General features: G+C 45.7%; 1 protein-coding gene across 5 annotated transcripts in view; it reads left to right on the top strand.

The window, feature by feature from the left end:
• The window catches only part of Pi3k21b (phosphatidylinositol 3-kinase regulatory subunit alpha), a 42,225-nt gene that overhangs the window by 313 nt on the left and 20,531 nt on the right, over positions 1–21,381 (top strand). For 3 of the 5 annotated variants that reach the window (XM_077693770.1, XM_077693768.1, XM_077693767.1), the window contains exons 2-3: positions 3,395–3,623; positions 7,358–7,459. In XM_077693770.1, the coding sequence (XP_077549896.1) occupies positions 3,416–3,623; positions 7,358–7,459 (310 nt within the window). In that variant the 5' untranslated portion in view covers positions 3,395–3,415. The remainder of the gene's footprint in view (positions 1–3,394; positions 3,624–7,357; positions 7,460–21,381) is intronic. The other 2 variants (XM_077693771.1, XM_077693769.1) reach the window with 1 other exon arrangement.

Genomic DNA, 21,381 nt, shown 5'->3' with positions numbered 1-21,381 from the left:
ACGTGATCCGTGCCTGAAAGTGCAGTGTCAATCTGTCGTCGGGAGGGCCTTGGTCGCCTGGCCGTGAAAGCGACGGCTTTTCCGGTCGAGGTGTCGAGCGGCGTAGCCTGCGCGGAAGGCGCTCGTCTGGTGACTCCCAGTGCTCAAATACGTTTCTTTTGCGCCCGTAATGTATGCAGTGACACCAACACCGTGTACCGTCGCAGCACGCCCCTTCAGCTTGTTACCTCACTCTGATGCTTGCGCCGTTTTTTACTCTATTTTACGCAACAGAAAGGTGTTATCGCCGTCTCGGTGTGCTCGACCAGGTTCTGTAGAGCTCTGCGATTTTGAGATCGCGCAGTTGGCCATCAGCAGCACCCCCAGCCACAGTGCCGGAGCAAACCTCCGCGCATATTTCTGAGGGGGTGAGCTTCTTCGCAATGCGGATGTTCAGCCGCGCATGCTTGAGTTTCAGGAGTCCGCACTCTCACCACACAGCGGCATCGCGCGTCCCACTACCGCTAAGAGCGAAACCATTTGTTTTGCTTACCACGGGGCTACACTCTTTGCCACAATTCGGTATGTAGATAGCACACGGCTGTTGTCATTCAAGCAGTAAGAGTACTGACGATTTGTTATTTTAACATGTACCGTCATGTCAAGAGGGATGAAGTTGTACAGTCATGGAAATGCAAGGGTCAGTCATCCCCCCCTAAAAAAAAAAAAAAAAGCAGCTGATGTGCAGTCCCTTTGAAGGCTGCACAGATAGCTCGGCAGCCACTTTGTACTGGTTGATGCTTCGGCGCCCCATTGAAAAAGAAGTGTTTTAGTACATCATATCAAGCTTGTCAAAAACTGAACATGTGCGTGGAATATCCAGGCATTCTTTCTAAGCGGCACTCAGATTGTTGAAAGAAGAAAAGTGTCTAGGGCAAGCCTTAGGATTACCACACAACTTCAAGAAAAGAGGGGGGCTGGATATGATAGAGCACATGTGCAAACTAGACCTTATCAGCATTCAGAAAGTATGAGTGTGAGCGCTCTTTTTCTCTTCAGAACGAGCTTGCTACATAAAAAATGCCTTCAGTTAGGTGGTTAAGGCCGTGAAAACATAACTATTGTTTTGATGATTATTATTATTATTGTAGGGTTTAACATGCCGATGCAATGCAGGCGATGAGGCGCGCCATAGTGGAGGGCTCCGGATTAATTTTTACCACCTGGGGATCTTTAACATGCGCCGAAATCTCGTACACACGGGAGTTTTTGCTTTTCGCCTCCATCAGAAAAGCAGCCACCGTGGTTAAAAATCGAACCTGCGTCCTTGTGCTCAGCAGCACAACGCCTTAGCCACTGCAGCGGATAACAGTATCGTTTTAGAGAACGCCAAAAGTTAATGGTGCTGACAAAAAGTGGAAGCACTTGCGTCATTTTCAAGTCAGACTTTGTGTAACAATATCCGAATAGTCGCTAAACATCCCCAGGTGGTCAAAATTATTCTGAAGTCCTCCACTACGGTGTGCCTCATCGCCTGTGTAGCGTCGGCGCGTTAAACCCTACAATCAATCAAATCAATATCTGAATAGTGGCCAAACCTACTAACTGGCTGTCATGTTGCAAATCCGCTACTAGAAGTATGTGTAATAGGGGCCTACTGGAATAATAAGGTTAATTAGAGTAGCTTTGTTGCATTGTTTGCTCGATTTCTGATGGAGGCAATGAATTTTCATAGTCATGTTCCTTTGTTGACTCATCCAAGCACCATTCTCAAGCTCCTTACATACCCGTTAATTCCAAATCCAAAAAAGCTTCGCTTTCAGATGACATACCAGAAAAAGGGAGTGAGCTGACCTCGTGATAATGCATGCGCATGGCTGTTTGTGGTGGGCATGGCAGAGGGAAGTGCGTGAAAAGCTGGTGATGGGAACCACCTACTAATCTGTGTCATGCCATCCCAGAACCTTCTCAAGAGTGGCGCGAGACAGATGTTTCATTACTTTCGCCGCAGAACTACCACATTTATTCGATTATAAGGCGAGAGTGCAGTTTGGAGAGTAAAAAAATTGCCATATGTATGTATATATATAAGGTAAGTAGAGACAGAGGCACACGAGAAAAACATAAAAAAAATAAAAAGTTTACTGACGTTTCAGGAAGAGGACTTCCTTTGGAGAAAGGAAGTCCTCTTCCAGAAACGTCAGTAAACTTTTATTTTTATTTTTTAACATTTTTCTCGTGTGTCTGACTTTACTTACCTTATTTTCTCGTGCTCTGTGCGAGTTTTTACGTTTCCAGGCTATATGTGTGTGTATATATATATGTGTATATATATATGTATATATATATATATATACTGAGCTTCGAATGTAAGGTGGGGTATGACATTGAGACTACGGATTTTGAAAAAAAACCTCGCCTTATATTCGAATAAATACGGTATTCTGCCATGTGGTGGCTGTACAGGGGCACCAGTGTTGTAGTGATCTGTGTTCTTCTGTGCAAATGAAGGGGGCCCTGTCAGTGCGCATTGCCACATGCTGACCACCCTTGTGTGGCAGCTTTCTTCATCAGCAGCCATTATTTTCTTGCGACTTCTCAGTCTGCTCTGTTTGATGCGTCCGATGGACTAATTGGTGTGCAGCATGCCTGGTTGGCGTAGCGTGGTTGGCACTTTCCTGAGGCAGAGTGACCCTTCTGTGTGGGCGTTGTGTTGAATCTTCCAAGTGCAATAGTTTGTTGCTTGTGTGTGAGCACATGCAAGCCATGCGCTGCGAGAAATCCCCCACTCAGTCACTGGAACTGCATTCAATATCAATGCAAGGCCAAGGCTGCTGTTTAGTTTATTTCCTGCACAAGTTTTCTTTCTTCCCCTTGGGATTAGGGGGCCCTGCTTTCAACATGTAGAGCCCACGGAAGTATGTTTGTCACTCTGACAAATTCGCTGAATTGCAAGACAGAGGCAGGCTTCTTGAGGCCGGAGACACAACTGCTTCAGGGACATGCACCAGGTGTTTGTTCCTCCGTGTCCTTTTAGTGCCATAAAGGGAGTGCCCCGCAAATGTTGCCTTTTTTCTTCAGGGTGTTCCTTGTGTTGGCTATAGCGCACAAAAAGGGCTCCTCTCGCAGTGTTCGCGAAAGCGTCAAGTGGCTGATCGAATAAAAGAGCCACCGTCTCAGAAATGTGATCAGTAAATTTGCATTGGCTGCCCCATGTGCCTCAAAAAGTAGACACCAAAAATGGCTGCGCCCCCTTCCACAGTGCTTGCCTTGGAAACGAATTGCAAAGAAAAGGAGCCCCCCATGTGCCTCAGAAAGAGCTTTGTTCTCTGGCCGTGTCCGCCTCCCTCACCCAGCGGCTCATCAGTCACCGGCAGCATCCACTCGGTGACGCTAGTTCTCGTCTTCTTGGCAGGCCTCCTGGTGTCGGTGGCGGATGGAGTCGTGGGTGGCCCTGTACCCGTACCAGGCGCGCAGGCCCGACGAGCTCTCGGTGTCAGCCGGGGAGCGGCTGCGGGTCTGGCCCCAGCAGCAGCAGCCCGGCTGGCTGCTGGGCTGCAGCCTGCGCACGGGCGCCAAGGGATACCTGCCGGCCGCCTACGCGCGCCCGGCCGGGCTCGACGACAGCGGCTACTCCGAGCAAGGTGGGCCGCCTGGTGGTCAGTGTCCTTCCCGAGCTGGCTGGGAGACTTGACTTGTGCGGGCGCACCAACCGACGTGTGCGTTCACGGACAAAGGAAACATGCTCACGAAAATATCAACCGGAACACACAAATAGCGCCGTTTCTTTCCATGCAAGTCAAATTGGCGCGGGGTTTAATTACAGTAACAACTGCGGCCTTCTACATATGGGAAATGCGGCTTTCCAAATGTACCAATGGCATGCCATTATTAGGTCAGTGAAATCGACAGTTGGGTTAGTTGGTGTTGATACATCGTTAAGTAGCGCTTTGAAACGGGACGAAAGCAGAGAAGACGCACACGACGGCGCTAACTCGCAACTTTTTTTTATTACGCATAAACACAAACATAGAACGAACACGTGCTCAGGTCAATCCCTCGATAGTGCGGTTTGATTAACACAAGATTACAACGGTTACAGGATTATGGTTCGATAAACACAAAATTACAATGTTCACATTCAACAAACAACCCACAAAACACCTACGTTAATACATTTGATAAGAAAAGAAATTTCTTTTCATGTAATGCCACGGATGCGTGGCTGACCCACTCTTCATTGTTCTTTCTTACATAGAATGCTTCAACTATCTCTCTCGTCAATTGCTGATTGTGCCGCCATAACACACTGGTGTTCACAAACAGTGGACAACATTGCACTTGGTTCTTATCTGCGTGGGTTGTGCAATGTCGAGCGATGTGTGCATGGGGGTTGTTCGGGACTGACCTCCGATGTTCCACGACTCGAAAATTGATACATCTGCCTGACTGGCCAATATAAACGTTATCACGTGATAATGGCAAAGCATGCTTAAAACATTGTAACGGCTGCCAGACTCGTGTCCTGTCAACTTCCTTTCCATCATTTTACACAGCTTGCCAAGCTTATTCCGAGCAGAGAAAGTACTCCAACCCCATAACATCCGGCAACATTCTTCAAGGCATGTGATAAACGGTGCACGTACGGGATCACAGCGGTCTGCAGCAAGGCAGTTTTTCCTAGATTCCGCAGAATTCCTAGATTCCAGTTTAGAGTGCCCTGAACTGAAATTTAGAGCTGGTTTCGTAGATTTAGGGCAGTAGTTTTCAGCTCTAAATTTCAGTGGCAGTTAAAAATATGAAGATATTGCCGAGTGCACGCACGTGATCGCGGGTCTCACGGCGACTGCCCGGCGTCCCCTGCGCACGTCTGTCAAGCCAAGCATGCCAAGTCAAGCCAAGCCAAGATTGGGGCAGCTGCCTGGCTGCTAAAAAAACAAAAAAAATGCCAAGCGCGCGTGTGAGCAGGCATTGCGGCGACTGCCCAGTGTCATCGACGCTCATTTGCCAGCCAAGCATACCCACTTGGGGGATTGGCCAAGATTTGCAACCCCCCCCCCCAAAAAAAATGCAGTGTTCACGGTTATCTTGGCAACACTTGCACAGAATGAGAAAGACATGTTATAGCATACGCCCCTCCAAGGTGATGTCCAATGACCACCACTTCCAAAAAAAAAAAAAAAATTAAGGAAGCGCAGACTTATCACAACAATGATGGATTAAAGATCATTGCAGCAGCAGCAGCAAAGAATCGAATCGGTTGCAATCGTGGAGTTTTAAACAGTCGTGAAGGTCATGAAGGTTGCCTACGACTTCGCTACCTTCAAGTCTTGGACATTAGTGTGAGCTTCCTTCTTCTTTTTTTTTTCTTTTTTTTTTCTTTTTTTAACGTAACTTTCTTGTATGTGCAGGAAGGGCCAAAATGCTCGTTCAATGTTTAGTTTATACAGGTTTGCCTTTTTCTGCGCAGCTGTGACACTGTGTAGGGGGGCGTGCATTGTACAGACAATTCAGAATTAATGAAACTACTGGACAACACCAGATCCACTTTGTTGACTCGTTAGTTTACACAAGCGAGATTATTGGTTCATTAAAGTGCCTTTGCAAACAAGAGTGTGGCTGTTACTGAATTAGCACTCTTTGAAGGCACTATGTGTACAGCCTACTCGTGCGAAGTCTTACAGTAGGCGGCAGTGTTTTACACTGCCAGCTGCAAGGCCCCAGATGGCCTGCCCAAGTGCTTCACATAATCTGTACAGGGAATTAAGAGGGTAAAATTAAAGCAATTAATAGAAATCCTTGTTTGTATGAACTACCTCACCCTATCGTCATGCCTGGGTGGTAAATAAATTAATGAATGTATGGAAGAATGGTGAATCTTTTCGGTAAAGATTAAGATGAAATAAGTGTATTTTTAACGCTCTTAAGCTTCTGGAATAAGATGTGGGTTCTTAGGGGCAATCTATCTGGCTCTCCAGCGCAGGCCATCACAGTAGCTACCGGTGCATCAACCGTGTGGGCTACCGTTGGTTGTCGGTACAGAAGTGCGGAAGACAGTAGTGCCCAAGCACAGCCATTTGGGGTCTCCGAGAGCGTGCGAGCACTAATCTCAACGGTGTTCATGATTCACGCCATCTATTCATGATCGGACCAGGAAGCACAGACGGCTCGTAACAAAAGCAGTCCCCGCCTAAAGTGGCTGAACTGTGTTGCAGCTGCCTTGAGTTGTTCTCCCAGTCTCTCACCAGAGTCATCTCGGCGGTGCACGTGCACATTTGCATATATACGTTCCTTTGCGCGCGCATGGAGTGGTCGTGCCATCTCTTGGGGCTCTGCTGAACTAGCTGCGCGTCCTGACGTAACGTTGCTGGCGTGTCCCTTCCTGACCGCACGCACTGAATTGCGGCCGCGGGTCTTTACTGTTCCAAAAAGCCTTGTAGCGGGAAGATTTTTGTCTAGATACACTTGTTAGAAACTTGGTTTTACTTGGTCTAGATACTAGTTATTCAAAACATTGAAATACAATAAAATGGTCCAAGCCATTATGAATTAGGTACTATTTAAAGGCCAACTGCACTCAAATTTCAGCTCGACCAAATTTGTTGTTAATGTGTAGTAAGTACCACCAAATCAGCTGGGACACAAGTGGTAGCCCCGTGAAACTCCTCGTTAATTAGTCAGAAGCGTTTAAAAACGCTCCTCCCCCGACCACGCTGCACCTTCCAGCGGATCGCATAAACAGCCATGACACGCCTGTGACACTCCGGCCAGCAGGCCGGGGCTCCTTCCTCTGGGCAACCGCAGCTGGGGAACCGGTCGAGCTCTGCTGTGTGCGCTTCACCCATTTGCTGCTCCGTGCACGCGTAGAGCTTGCGCGCAGGTTTGCTCCCGAGCTGTTGACCGTCTGGCCGCTCACTGGCCAGCTGCAACGTTATTTTAATGGCCGTGCTCTCCTCAATTTTGGTTTCAACATCGACGATTTCTGTTGACCGCTTGCGGCGTCCACGCGCGTTTTTCAGCTGTTGTACTTTGCATTTTGCAGTATTTTTCAGCAGACTATACGGCAGTAGTGTTTTCAAGAGGTCGAAATTTTGAGTGCAACTAGTTGGCCTTTGGGATGCACCAGTAATTATAACTCTTGTTCCAAGTCCAAGTGGCCATTGGTGGAAGCTTGATAAATTGAACGAGTGACCTGGTGAACAGTTTCAGGCAACCAGTGTCAATCTGCCACCAATTTCCGTAACTAGTAACTTAATTGACGCAACATCTGCATCAGTTGAAGTTATCAGTTATGGAAGTGTTTCTTAAACAAATGATAAAATAAATTTCCCGCAGCTGTGTGTTGTCATGCCCCGATTTTCTTTTTTTATTTTTCAAGTGAACGCGGATATGGACTTTGCAGTGTCCTGCGGCAGTCCCCTTCCATTCACGCATGTGCTGGTGGACCTCTTCCTAGTGACACCAGCCCTGTGCAGCCACTGTAAGTTCCTGTGTCACTTACCTAGCATTCCGTTTCAGATGACATATTCCTTTATCATGTTGCATGTGATTGCAGTGCTGTTACACCAGCTTGGATAAGTGGAAATCATCAGCTTGAATCATTTGCAGGTATACTGGCGATCAAACTGTGTCTGGTGACTTCAAAAAAGTGCTTGCCATGAGTGAAAAGGAGGGGGGGAGGGGAACAGTGGGAGGAGGGCCAAGTGACAAGTGGGCATGCCCGAGGACGTTTGCGTCATCCACTTTTGCATCTTTTAGGGACTGGACACGCAGTGTTCAATGAAGGACGGCAAGTTACAAATTTTCGAGGCAGGATATAATACTTCCGCTTTAATTTTTCTGTTTGTTTGGTAGGGGGTGTGACAATACTGCAAGTAGGCATATACAGTGGCTGACCTTTTTTTTTTTTTTTTTTTTTTTTTTTAAACTGCGAAAATTCAAACTTTCTGGATATCCCAGACGAAATTTCCCGAGGAACTGCCAGTTGTCTTATAGGAGTAAAGACTCGTGGATTTTTCAAACTGCTCTTTTGTTCGGACTATTTTTCGTTCCCCTCCAGGTCCGAAAAATCGGTCGGCTACTGTAGTTTAAAGTGGTCACTGTGGCCATCCTCAATTTACTAGTCCTGGACAGTCCACACTCAGTCCGAGGACTGACTTCGGAACGGAAGTGCCATTGGAATACATGCGAAAATCGAGCGCTGGATCGCATCTCAACCAGTCCGCAGATGATCCGGGACTGATAATCAAGGAGGTCCTGTGCTGACCTTTGAACCACTGTTTCAAACTTTATTTTTCTGCACTGTTTCTTGTCTGTGCATTACGTCGTTACACAAAAAGTTGAAGTTTAGGCCCTCTGGTCGCCAGTGTGAGCTTTAGGTGGAACTCATGGAGGAACGCTCGAACCATGGCAAGGCATCGACGACGGAGCCCGTGCCGTAGCTCAAAAAGGAAATGTGGGGGAGCATCAGGCCTTCGAAACTGTGCGTATTGTAGTCCCCTTTGGAAGATCCCAGTCGCAAGACAGGGAAATGCACCCACAGCTTCGTCTGTGTAGACGCACCTCTTGGTTTCCAGTTTCAGCTTTTCTCTCCTGTTGCGACTGGCCATCCGAGCGCAGTCACCGGTGCTGCGACGTTGCCATGCTCCGTCCGCTATTGACGCGGCGTAGAGCAGAGCGATGAAGTTCTCGAGCTGACGAAGAGTTTAAGACAGTATGTACAAGAGTAACTAAAGCGTTACATGGCTGGCACAAGGGCTACAGCACATTTCCACTCGGTGTCTCCGAAAAGTGCCGCCCTCGCTGATGTTTCCGGGCTGTTTTATACCCCCGGGGGTCCGTTGCAGCCGCGAGTGGTTTGAATCGCTACAAGCAGGACTTTCGCTGGCCAAAGTTTGAATCCGACGAATGGAGGCGAAGCGGTTGTGTCAGCCAAACTCGCCACGATGGGAAAGGGAAGGCGACTCAGCAGCGCCGTCTGCAGGCGTGTTGCTGCGCGTCTGCCGCAGGCCGTTCGTCCGAGGCATGCTTCAGCCCAGCCATTGCAAAGGGGAAAGGAGAGGCGACTCTGCGGCGCCTTCAAGTTGGAGAACGTCTGCCGCAAGCGGTTCGGGCCGGGCGCTCGGGCACAGCACTCCCTTCCCCTCTCTCCTCATTCCCACTGTACTCTTGAGTAGGCATCACAGGCTGTAAATCAAGTTTCATACCCTGATAGACCGTGGAGTACACCGTAAGCCAGGGTTCGCACAGGTCCTTGAAAACCCTTGCATTTAGAGGCGTCAATTTCAAGGCCTTGAAAGTTGTGTTTTTTTTTTTTTCTTTTTCCCGGTTCTTGAAAACTTGTGATTTTCATGGTGTGAATCGGTGGGCTCTCTGTATTTTCACAAGAATTTAAAGTGTTTTTGTGGATTTTAAGTGTTAAAAGGTTAATTTTTTTTTAAGGAAAAACCATCGTGCACCAATACGAAAAGCTTTGCAAATACATATCAGTGTTCCTAGTTTGCTTATTTTAGAGACGTGTCAACTCTGAACTGAAATTTAAAAAAATAAAACTCTTGCTTGCTAAACAGGTAGCGCCATCTGGGTACAACTGGAGAAACTGAAATGCATTTCTTGTTTATTTTTTATTTCGGTAAACAAGTGATATATTTCTAAAAGAAGCAAACTGGGCCGCTAGAAACATTTCTATAAAATTGTAAGCCCTTTTGTATCGGTACACGATGCTTTTTTTAATTTTATGGGTGATGAATTACTAAGTACCGTGGGAATGTGATCATGTGAGTCCCCCCCTTAACCAACGTAAAGAAAACATTGTAACATTGAAGTTTCAGTGCCTCGCATAAAATTACACCAAATTTAGCAGATTTTCGTTAGTACGAGGCAACATTGGGAACAGAAACTTCTTAATCCAGTCTATGCCGTGATACAATCCAATGGAATCCGACTTCTGTTCTCCACCTTCTGTCGTGTTGCCTGCGGACGCTCAGTCGTCGCATGTTTGCTGTGCCTTGTATGCTCCTTTTGCGCTTGCCTTTACGCTGCAAATGGTGGACGTCGACATGGTTGAAGTTCATCTGCCTGGGAAGTGCACCTCTCAGCAGTCGTGGCTGAGCCGTACAAAGACTGGGTTTCGCCAGACGCAACGAAAGCACATCGTGTGAAATGCAAACGCCGTGGGAATATGTTTGACATTTCAGCAGTGGGAGAGTCAGCGCTAAAAAGCGATGACAACATGAAGACTCTTTGAGGGGGAACACAGGTCATTGATCAAAAACATTATTTTTACAGTTATGGTGAGGAAAATTGGGGTAGTTTTTCATTCTCATTGTAGATATAAAATTTAAAAACGACTACATCTAAATTTATTCATATTTTTATATTTGGTTTTGTGACAACCTTTGTAAAAAAACTGCTGGAGGGATGGAGCTGATCAAGTACCAGTGAACTCTGCACAAATAAAGGAGCGCAATAAGACTGACATCATAATTCTAACTGGTCTGTAGCAGAAGTTACGACCGTTTCAAGTTTAAGCCTGGAAGGCAAAACCAGTTGTCTGGTTCCTACTTTTCAAGCCCAAACTTCAAACAGCTGTAACTTCTGCTACAGACCAGATAGAATGATGCTGTTAGCATTATTGCACTCCTTGATTTGTGCACAGTTCACTGGTACCTCGATCAGCTGCATCCCTCCAGCAGTTTCTTTACAAAGGCTGTCACAAAATCAAATAAAAAAGTTCAAATAAATTTGATTATAGTCGTTTTACACAACAACAAATTGTATCTACAATAAGAATGAAAAACTATGTATGTCCTCCAATTTTTTATCATCATTACTGTAAAAATAAAGTTTTCTGGTTTAACTCTTTCGCTACCGCCGGAAAATTGACCAATTTTTAGGGGTCCAAGAAAACATTTTTTTTCTGCTAAAAAATTGGTTAGGCACTAATTGCAGGAACACAAAAGGCAGATAATTTAACGGCCTTTCCAATAACACCAGTTTTTTAAAGGTTTTTATATATCATAGTTGTGAAAAAAAATATCAAAATCAAAACTTTTGTCAAGTTGTCGAGAAAAATGATAAAAAAGGAGTTGTGTATATCAAACCACCGGTAGTAGAAAAAAAATTAGAATATACATTTTGTAGGGAAACATTTCAAAAACACGCCCTAGAAAAAATGTCGACTTGCGCGGAACAGTTTGTCAGATAATATAGAAAAAAATGTTAGCACGCACAGTGCTCGTGTCATGCGGTGAAGCCCAACCTCTAATTCAAAATGTGCAATTTCGGGTGGTTCCCTGGAATAAATCTGGCGGTTTGACATTATTAAAGGCACCAATTTGCCCCCCACGTAACGTAAAAACATCTTGTCAATGACTGACTTTGCATTTATAGCGAGCACAATATTTGGGACAAGCACGCGATGCGGAAAAAAACATGCATGAAGTTGTAAACGGAACGCCGTGGCTGATGCTTGTTGTCGTTCACGATCAGTTATCTCTCAAAACATAAAGTTGAGCTTTATTGTCATCTTCTGACTCGCAATTGTAGCCTTGCTTGCAGAAATGAGGTGCGATGTGCTAGAATCGTGCCCTACAAGCTTTGGCGAGTAGCAGTTGCGCCATGAAAAAGATCAGCACAACAAGCCTCCTCTATTGCAGTGCCACCTAACACTTTTTAAATGAAACAGTACAAAAACTTATCAAAGACTCCGTCCGAATAGACAGTTCAACTAAGCAGCAACACTAGACCCCCGGAGATACCCTCGTCTGGAAACGAAACTTGAAGGTGAACAGGCGGCAGTGTGTAAGGCCGGTTTGAAGCGCTGTCCTCGGCGGAATAGATATCTGGCGACTGAGTGTAATCTTTTGACTTGCATCTGAAGTTCTGATCGCAGAAATCAGGTTAGGGTGGGGGGAAATCAGGAGCGGCGTGCTTTGTTTGACGATCAGTCACAGACGCTCAAGACGATATGACAGGTAGCCTCAAAGTTGGGTAACTGCGTAGTAGCGCTAAATATGAATTTCACTATGCAGAAACCAAACCAGAACTTTTGTAAACTGTTTGCGAATGGTCCTGGGGTAAGTAGAACTACCACAAAACTTTGAACAACGTGCGCAAAGGCAATAAAACTGCCTAAAATCATAAAGTAGCTTTGCAAAAGGCGCTGCTTGACATTTTCAGCCGATTTCTGGGATTATTATTGTCAGAGTGCAAACCTAAAGATCGAAAATCGTTTGCTTGTTCAACATTCATGCCCTGATAACAAAAAGCAAATGCCGATGCAAAATAATTACTAGTGGCACGCATTCTTCGTTGTTAGTAGTGACGCGCGATGACAACGCCCCTTTTCCACATCCAGATGATTAAAACGCATGTCAAAAATCACGTTTTTGTTGCAAAAATGAAAACAAAACTGATTTTGAAAGGCTATTTTCTGATCTAACTCCAAACAGCTTTACTTGTTCGAGCAACGCCTGGAACGCTATGAAAAGGCGCTCCCAAAGTATCGATCAAATTGATCGATTTTGATAGGCGCGGTAGCGAAAGAGTTAAGACCTGGTGTTGTGCGTGAGTGCCCGATAGGTGACAAATTCAGAGATTTTGTGGGCCTTAACGGTGGTGGTGGTAGGATCTCTTTTTTACAAAAGTGCATAATTGCTTAGCAATGACCTCTTCAATAAAATGTTCCCAGATAGCAAAGTGGCGAAGGCCTTCTGTTGTGGAAAGAAACAGTGCACTTATGGCATGCCATGGTCTTTTCTTTTATTTCCTTCATCTGTGCAACAAGAGATAGAGAAATGCATCAGTTACGTCGTCCTCTTTGATGGGTCTGCAAATAGTTACTTGCATCGAAGCAAATCTGAAATATCATAAGGTTCTCTGAATCTCAGTTGAAAAGATGCATTGTCAAGGAGGAGATGACAACATGAGAAAAATGAAGGCAAAGCTTACAGCAAAAGTTGCTGATTTAATATTTTCAGCTGATGCCTCTTTTGGTGAAGCAAAAGATGCAGGCAACATTCTGTCCGTTTTGAAATCAAACAGACTGAGAAAAACAGTTATAAAAGAAAAAAAACCTTGAAACACTAGAAAAGAAATAAAAATAAAGCTGGGGGAGCTTTCACGAACTCGTTAGCACCTATCTAAATGTTGTGTGCTAATGTTAGGTATTGTGCAATAAACAACTTTTGCATTGTGCTGAAAAAGTTGAAAATAATTGCAGCTAAAACATTACATGGGGTCCTTGAAAATGTATTTACTAATCCTTGAAAGTCCTCAGAAACCCTTGAATTTGTGGTTTTGGAGCCTGTACGAACCCTTAACCTGAACGGTTTGAGTCACCAACAGCGAGGTGCCCAGGTAGTGGTAGGCTTTGCCACGAAGCACAAGAGCACTGTGCGAAGCTTGCAGTACGCGCGAAGAGAATAGTGGCCTGCTGAATCGTAACAAGGCCAACTGCACTCCATTAGTATTCTTAACATTTGACAGACAAGAGAGTTGTCTGATGAGTAGAAAAGAAAGCAGCCAGCCTGAAAATGGGAATCCCCGCAGCTGTTTGTCTTGGTCTTGGTGGTTGGTAGCAGTGCGTTCTTGCAGGGTCGGACCAAAAGGTGGAGGTTGCTAGCAGGAGCGTCAACCCAATGCCAAGCTGTGGAGGAGGAAAAATTGATGATATTGGCTCCTGTAGGCTTGCGTGGGGGTCCAGTGTTTAGGTTCTGATTGGAAGTGTGCTTGGGGCCAAGGTGTCTGAATGCAAGTTTTGTATGCTGTATGGTAAAACAAAATTGGCTCGCGATTACGATACTCCCTAATGCGATATTTGGGCGCAGCAGCAGTGCGCTGAGGCAGCACTCACTCGTGGGTTCTCTCGACGGCAGCGATGATGAGCCTCTACGTCAGCGGTGCGAAGTGCGTCTCAGGAAGGGACTGCGAACTGCGTCTTAAGCGAACGCTTACATGAACGCCAAGCGTCGTGCCGTCGAGCGCCTCGTGTGAGCACAGGACACTGCCCCCTCCCTTCCCCCACCGCACACTTTCGGAGAGCTCTGGCTTGCGCTGCCACGGCAAACCACCCTCCCTTCCCAACTTTGCGACACTTTCCTCCTTTGCTTTCTTTCATTGTTTGCTTTTTTTTTACTCGTCGGTCTTGCCATCGTTCACTTGGTTACACCAACAACACAGCTCAGCCCACAGACGGCCGCCAAAGGGCTGTACCCTACAACAAATTCTTCGGCCCTTGCACTCTGTTATGAAGGACGACCAGAGAAGCTCTTACGTGTTGTCCTAAAACGACAAAATTAAATATATATGTATGACTTTGACGAGAATGGGTGTGCCGGTGGCGGGAAGCTGCTAAGGCCAATCGTGTGTTTGTCGATGAGCCTGGCATGTAGCAACAACTACCGTATCTACAATTGTACTAGAGGCAACGCACGGACACTGCTCAGCACGGCTGGCACAAACGGAGAGTGAATTTGCGCAGTGGACGCACAGAGAGCAGAAGTTTGTCGATCCTTTTTTTTTTTTTTTTTTTGTCAAGAGCGGGCAGTGGACTCGTGCATTTTCTTATTTCGGAGGCCCTGGCCCTTTCTCTCTATATCCCACTTCCCCGTTGGAGTGAATAAGGGATTGGACGCTTTCACTTCTTCTGTGTCGGCACAACGGTGTACACGCAGGGATAACGAGAATTCGCAAAGATAGCCATGTACAGCTTTGCTGTTAAGTGGCTTGTCCTTGCTACTGACCTGCTGGTCAGGCTTAGTGGCTCAGCATTATGTGGATTCAGCACCTATTGGCATGTGGGGGAGGGCTTTTTGGTGGACTCAAGCTTTGAAAATGTGTGCATGTGCAACATTTCTTGTGCTTGTGAAAGAATCCCCTCGAGTGTAATGTTCTGTGGGCCTGCTCACGGGATCTCAGCTCCGCTATAACAAAACTAGAGAGCTGTACTAGCCGTGTGTGCTGTCCAGAAAGACTGCACAGGTTTCAGTGCTCCCACGTTTCAGGCAAGCTGCAATGCTTTGGCGACATGCGGCTGTATTTCCGGACGGGTCAGCTAATGTGCATTGAAAAGCACAATGGTCGCTCATGGCGGAGATGAAACGCTGCACTAGCTTGCCAAGTTGCGCACGGGCCCAGACTGTCGTTTCATCAACAGGGGTCACTCCCGTGGTCACCAGCGCGTGTAGGATTTCACGGCTGCACAAACTACACGCACGTCTGTGCTAGACTCGATGGCTTCCTCTGTGAGAGAGGGTGCGGAGGGGAGGTGTTCTCTTTTCTCATGTCACGGAATACTGCAGAGACGGCATGTCACCATCATCATCATCAGCCTACTCAGGTCCGCCGCAGAACGAAGGCCTCTCCCATTGACCTCCAAACGCTCGTGTCCTGCACTGCTCCGGTCTACAGTTTACCCCCGAATTTCCTTATTTTATCCCTCCATCGGACAAATGGCCTTCCCCTTCTTGTAGACCCATCTCTTGGTATCCACTCTGTTACGCTAATTGTTCACCGGTCAGTTCGTCTCGCTACATGGCTAGCCCAAGTCCTTCCTTTTTCTTCATTTGAACTATGATATCTTCCACTCTAGTCTGCTGTCTGGTCCAGGTAGCTCATTTCGTGGCCCTGAGTGTTGCTCCTATTATTATTCGTTCCATGGCCCAAACAGCCGACCTGAGTTTGCTTTCCGGTTGTTTAGTAAGGCGCCAAGTTTCAGCTCCGAATGTCATCACCAGCAGTATGCACTGGTTGTAGATTTTTCCTCTGAGTGACAGAGCTAGCTTACTTTTCATTCTTTGGGAGTGCTTGCTGAGTGCTCCCCAGCCCATACCTATTCTGAGCTGGATTTCTCTCTCGTGGTTGGGGTCAGCACTAACCATCTATCCGACGTAGTTGTATTCTTTTAGTTCTTCTAGCGTTTCCTTTCTTAAGCTAAACAGGACGTTTTTCACATGGTTATTCCTCATTACTTTAGACTTGCTCATATTTATTTTTAGCCCCGCAGCCATGTTTTCTGACTGTAGTTCCTCAAGCATTGTTTACCTGCATGTCACGTATGGCTCTCAAAAGAGCTTGCAGTCATGGGATCACGGCCCAAGTGGCTACCGCCACAAAACGGCATGGAGGCTAAGAAGGCACCCGCAGCCCAGGCGCTGTTTGAGCATTCAAACACCAAGTTCGACTTCTTGAGATTTGTAAATACGAGGTTATTCAGCTTGGGCTCTACCCATGCTGCACTTCACAGTGTTGTCAGCATTATTAAGCTTGCTTGAAATTTTGAAATTTTTACTCGTGCGTTGCGTACATGTTCATACAAACATAGCAGCAGTAGTGCATAAGGATTGAACGCTCTGATGGGGTTACGTGGGAACTAGGGGCTGCACAAAACAAATCCCTTAGCCGTGTCGTTGTTTTATGAAAGGGGTATATCAGGATCCCGTGCTGGCGAAAAATTTTCCAGTTCGTGCCACTTTTTTATTGCCGGTTTTCCCGCTATAAAATTTGTTCACCTCAACAAATCAGTCTGGTAAAGAGTTCTCTGCCGTATTAAAGACTCAGTAGGGCATTTCTTTTCTGCAAAGGCCTCCGCATTTCTCTGCATTGTTGGGGGGTCACTGCCTGTTTGCTGCTTCTCCCTTCGCATGTCGTCACTTTGAGTTCTCTTGGCATCTGATTTTATGGCTTGAGCTTCCTCTCTGGGTTCAGGCAATGCTCAAGTGTGTGTGTACACCGTATCTGGATAGCTCCTTCATATAGACGAAATGAAAGCTAAGAAATTGGGAGCAATCCTGTGACGTAACAGAGTTAGTCAATATATAAATTGAGCTCCCCTATAGGTCGTGTGTATCAACAAGCAGTTCGGAGTTTGCCCCCCCCCCCCCCTTTCTTAAACAAGGGCAACGCGGTTGGCCTGCTGTCTGTCGACAGATAGTCTTTTAAAGGGGCTATGCAGACAAAACACAAGTTTGGTTCATTCGAAAGACTGCCTCTTTAGAATCATACTGACACCACTTTTAACGTAAACTTCGCTCGAATAAGCTACATAATTAGGAAAAAAAAGGGAATGAATGGCCATGCAACCCACTAGCTCATTTCCCGCATTAGAACCTATGATGTCATATGTACCAGCTCTACGATTGGCTGAGGCCGGCAAAAGCAAATGCAAATTGGGTATGGCTTATAAGCTTGTCGAACGAGCTATTTGCGTTTAAATTTAGGGTACATTCTTTTTATAGCAGTAAGAATGGTGGGGTAAACAGTGGAAGTTAGGAAAGCTCACGTAAACATAGAAGTACCAATGCACATTGCTGTTGGTACTGTTTTAGCTGCACAGCACTGCGGCACTTTGGGGTTGTCTCAGATGACATTGGCCGATTAGCATAAGCGACGGTGTCTTGCGTGACCATACTTGTCGAGCGAACACCATGTTTCACGAAACGTTTGTTTTCTACCTTAACAAAAACAAGCCAGCTACCAACTACAAAATATGGTCGAAAACAAAGGTAGAGAACGGCCTGCCACAGTATCACTATGGAGGCACCATCTAGGTTGTCTAACGGTAAACAAGGCTCCCTAGCACATATGATGTCATTTCAGACGTTGCGAAAACACTCGATTTGACGGGAGAGTAAAAATTTCAACTTAAAATGGATTAATTTGTGAGTGAATAAAGCATCGTTCGCTTCCGGGCAAGCGCTGGGGGCACTACAAAACACAAAATCGTTTGAATAAAACAAACTTGTATTTTGTCTGCACGGCTCGCGGAAAGGAAACAGAAACGGTTCGGAAAATTTGGTGCAGTCTCACTGTATCCATCGAAATCCACATGAAGGAAATATTCGTTAAGTGGTGCTCAGCCAGTTGCGGCTGCTTCCGCCAGCCACAAGAAAGGTGCCATGGAAACGCTACGCCGCATTTTCTAGTTTGATGTTTCCTGATTTGAAAGTTGTCGGTTCATTCGTCCGTTCATAACTTGAAAATCAAGTTTTATTGAATTGGCTGTGTTTTATTTGGAGTAAATGTTTAGCAAAGTTAAGTTTTCTTCCCCTAGATGTTGCACCGGTATGCCTATTACAAAAAGGGGGTTTAGGCACGTAGGGCCTAAATGCTGGAGCGGAGTTTCGCATCTTGTGCACAACACTGAAGAACTCTCTCTTGTGTTGTAATACAATGGTCACTTCTGTTAGCTCAGTGGAGCGCGTCGCAGCGGAGCAATGACACGAAACAAAAAGGTGCAAGACAGAAGATGTCGAGCTCCGCAAATGTCTTCTCTTCTTTCGTGGAACACAAAAAACAAACAAGTGTGCAGGAGAGAGAAACAGCACTGACTCATCTTCATTGTCCTAAGGGAAGGTGCCCATAGAGGAGTCCATCTGCCATATTTAGAAAGGAAAGACAGTTGTAAACATGTAACAATAGCACAAGGTAGTTCGGTGACCAGAAAGAAATGCAATTTCCTTGCTTGGCAGCAGCACCCTGCAAGAAAAGCCGATGTCTTCGTGGAAATTCATCCATGGCAATTTCTCTTGTCAGTTAGCATATTATTCTTCTGGAAAATTCCGATGGTAGCCGCAGTCCCTGCAGTGTATTCTGAATGTGCCAGTTTTTCACTTCAGTGACATTCCGGAGTAGACGTAAAATAGGCCCAAAGAGGCCGTGCAGACAAAAGACAAGTTTGTTTCATTAAAAAAATCGCCTCGTCAGAATCATATTGACACCGCCTAACGTAAACTTCGCTCAAATAAGCTACATAATTAGGAAAAAAGGGAATGAATGGCCATGCAGCCCACTAGCTCATTTCCTGCAACAGAACCTATGATGTCATATGTGCCAGCTCTGCGATTGGCTGAGGCCGGCTAAAGCTAACGCAAATTAGGCAGGGCTTATAAGCTTGCCGAAGGAGCTATTTGCGCTTAAATGGAGGGCAAATTCTTCTAATAGCAAAGGTCCTTGAAAACTTTGAAAACCCTTGAATTTAGAAGTGTCAATTTAAGGCCTGGAAAGTCCTGGAATTTTTAAATGGTCCTTGAAAACCCTTGATTTTTCCAGAGAGAATCAATGGCCCTGTCTTTTCACAAGAATTTAAAGTGTTTGTCGTGGATTTTGGGTGCTAACAAATGTAAAGAAAGATTGTATCAATCAAGTTTCAGTGTATTGCGTGAAATTACAAGTTTGGTGGATTTTCATTATTACAAGGCAACATTGGAAGCAGGCACTTGTCAATCCAATCCATGTCACGATACAATCCAGTGAAAGCCAGCTTCGGTTCTCTATCTTGCATCTTCCATCTAGTCTGTGGACGCTCGCTCCTTGCATGTTTGCTGTGCCTCATACACTGCATCTGCGTTAGCTTTTACGTGCAAAATGGTGGACGTGTACATTGTTCATCCTGCCTTGCAGCAACACTTGTGGATTTAATTTTAGCTGATACTCTTGCTAACAAAGCAGGAGATGCAGGCAACATTAACTAAGTTTTGAAATCAAACAGCCTCAGCAAACACAAAGGAAAAAGAAAAACCTCTAAATACCAGCCATGAAATAAAAAATAAAGCTGGGGAAGCATTTACGAACCCGTTAGCAACTATCTAAATGTGCACTAATGTGCTTAGGTATTGTGCAATAAAACACTTTTGCATTGTATTGGAAAAGTTATAAAAAATCCCATATAAAACGTTTGATGGGGGACCTTGAAAATGTGTTTTCTGGTCCTTGAAAGTCCTTGAAAACCCTTGAATTTTTGCTTTTCAAGCCTGTACGAACCCTGTTAGCAGTAAGAATTGTGGGAGGAACAATTAAAGCTACAAACGAACACATAAACACCGAACACTTAGTTTGGAGCTTTGCCAGCTAACACCGCTAACACAGCTGTCAGATGCACTGGACTTGTATGAGGCAACACTGACCAACTGACACAGGCGGCGTCATCGCTTATGTCCCCATGTTTGCCGAGTCATGGCTTAAGTTCGGGAAACGATTAGTGTGAACCTTAATAAAGATATGGCGGGTGTAGAAGTCCGGCCAGAAGCAAAGTGCGAGCACTGGCACTTTAGCAGTATTGCAGCGCCATCAATGAAAGTGTGTGATAAACAAGATAACCGAACAGTCGCCTGTGAGATGGGGGGGCGCCGTGGTCAGCAGGCTACATTTAGTTTTGAGGCCCTGCTCTTAATACGTCATTGTCGACGTCACGAAAACACGCGATTTAGCGGGAGATTTCAAATTTTGACTGGAAATGATCAATTTCTCAGTGAATACGGCATCGTTTGCTGCCGGACAAAGCGCTGGGGTACTTTAAAACACGAAATCTTTTGAATAAAACAAATTTGTATTTTGTCTGCATGGCTCCTTTAAAGGAAGGTTAGAAACGTGCCATGGGGGGGAAAAAAATGAAGGAAAATGGCGTGCAAGTAATTGTACAGCATGTTGTTACTGAACATCGAAAAGTTTTCCCCTCCTTTCACTGCCTTCGAATAGGCATAAACAAACTTTCAATTTTGCTCTAGACATTTGTGCCTTGGTTTAACCTTTTGTACGACCGGACTTGTCGTCACTGCCAAACTAGGGTTCCCCGCTGTGTCTGGTGCAGTCGTCGATTTTTCTGGGCACCTGGAGCAAAAAAGTGTTTGCATTTTTAAACGGAGGCAAGTCATGATACTAGGTACAGCACAAAAAACTGTTAGTATGTGGAGTCCAGCTTCTCTCGTGTTGGAAGGGCCTCAAAACGTAACCCAACTTTGTATATGCATGGTGTATTTCATCCTTGAGCGTTAGGCGCTAAAGTAGACGGAGCGTGCAGGAGGGCAGACAGGACGGGGGCTGTCCCGTTTGTCGTCCAGCGCTCGTCTTGTCTGCTTTTCTAGTTTTTTTTCGGCAAGGCTTTGCTTTTGGAGGTGCAAATTTACCGACTGGCCGAGCTTGCAATTCCGCTACTGTCGTTGCGGTCTAGGCGTGCTGTCGACGACAGATTTCAAAACTGTAGCAGTGGTATTTAAACATGCTGCCTTGTGACATACGGAGGTAATAAGCCGGCTTATCTCCAGGGGTTTTGGGTCCAGCGTGGTGCACGATTCTATAGAGGAGATTGCGCATGACCTCACCAAAAGAAGAAACACAAGAGGAATTAGCGCTATGGATAACTGTCTCCTTTCTCGAGTGAGGCAGTTTGTGAAATTAGGGGTTTATCGGTTCCAACCGAATTGGGAGCGCAGAGCACATAGCTCTGAATAATTGCTTTGAGGCAAACTTGGAAATGTAAAAAGGCAACAATTTGAAGGGCTTTCTCTGTTGTACAGTATGATTGGGCACTGGGTACGCTTGTTGGCGCATATTACTAAATGAAAGAGAGAAGCTCAGTGAGCTCAGCAAAGCTCAGCAAAAGTTGCGCAAGTTCCCAAGCAAGAA

The sequence above is a fragment of the Haemaphysalis longicornis genome, unplaced genomic scaffold (assembly GCF_048455015.1).
Source record: "Haemaphysalis longicornis isolate Haplotype H1 unplaced genomic scaffold, Haemaphysalis longicornis Haplotype H1 scaffold_12, whole genome shotgun sequence".
NCBI lineage: Eukaryota > Metazoa > Arthropoda > Arachnida > Ixodida > Ixodidae > Haemaphysalis > Haemaphysalis longicornis.
The sequence above is the reverse complement of the archived record's forward strand: the minus strand, read 5'-3'. Positions and strand labels throughout refer to the sequence as shown.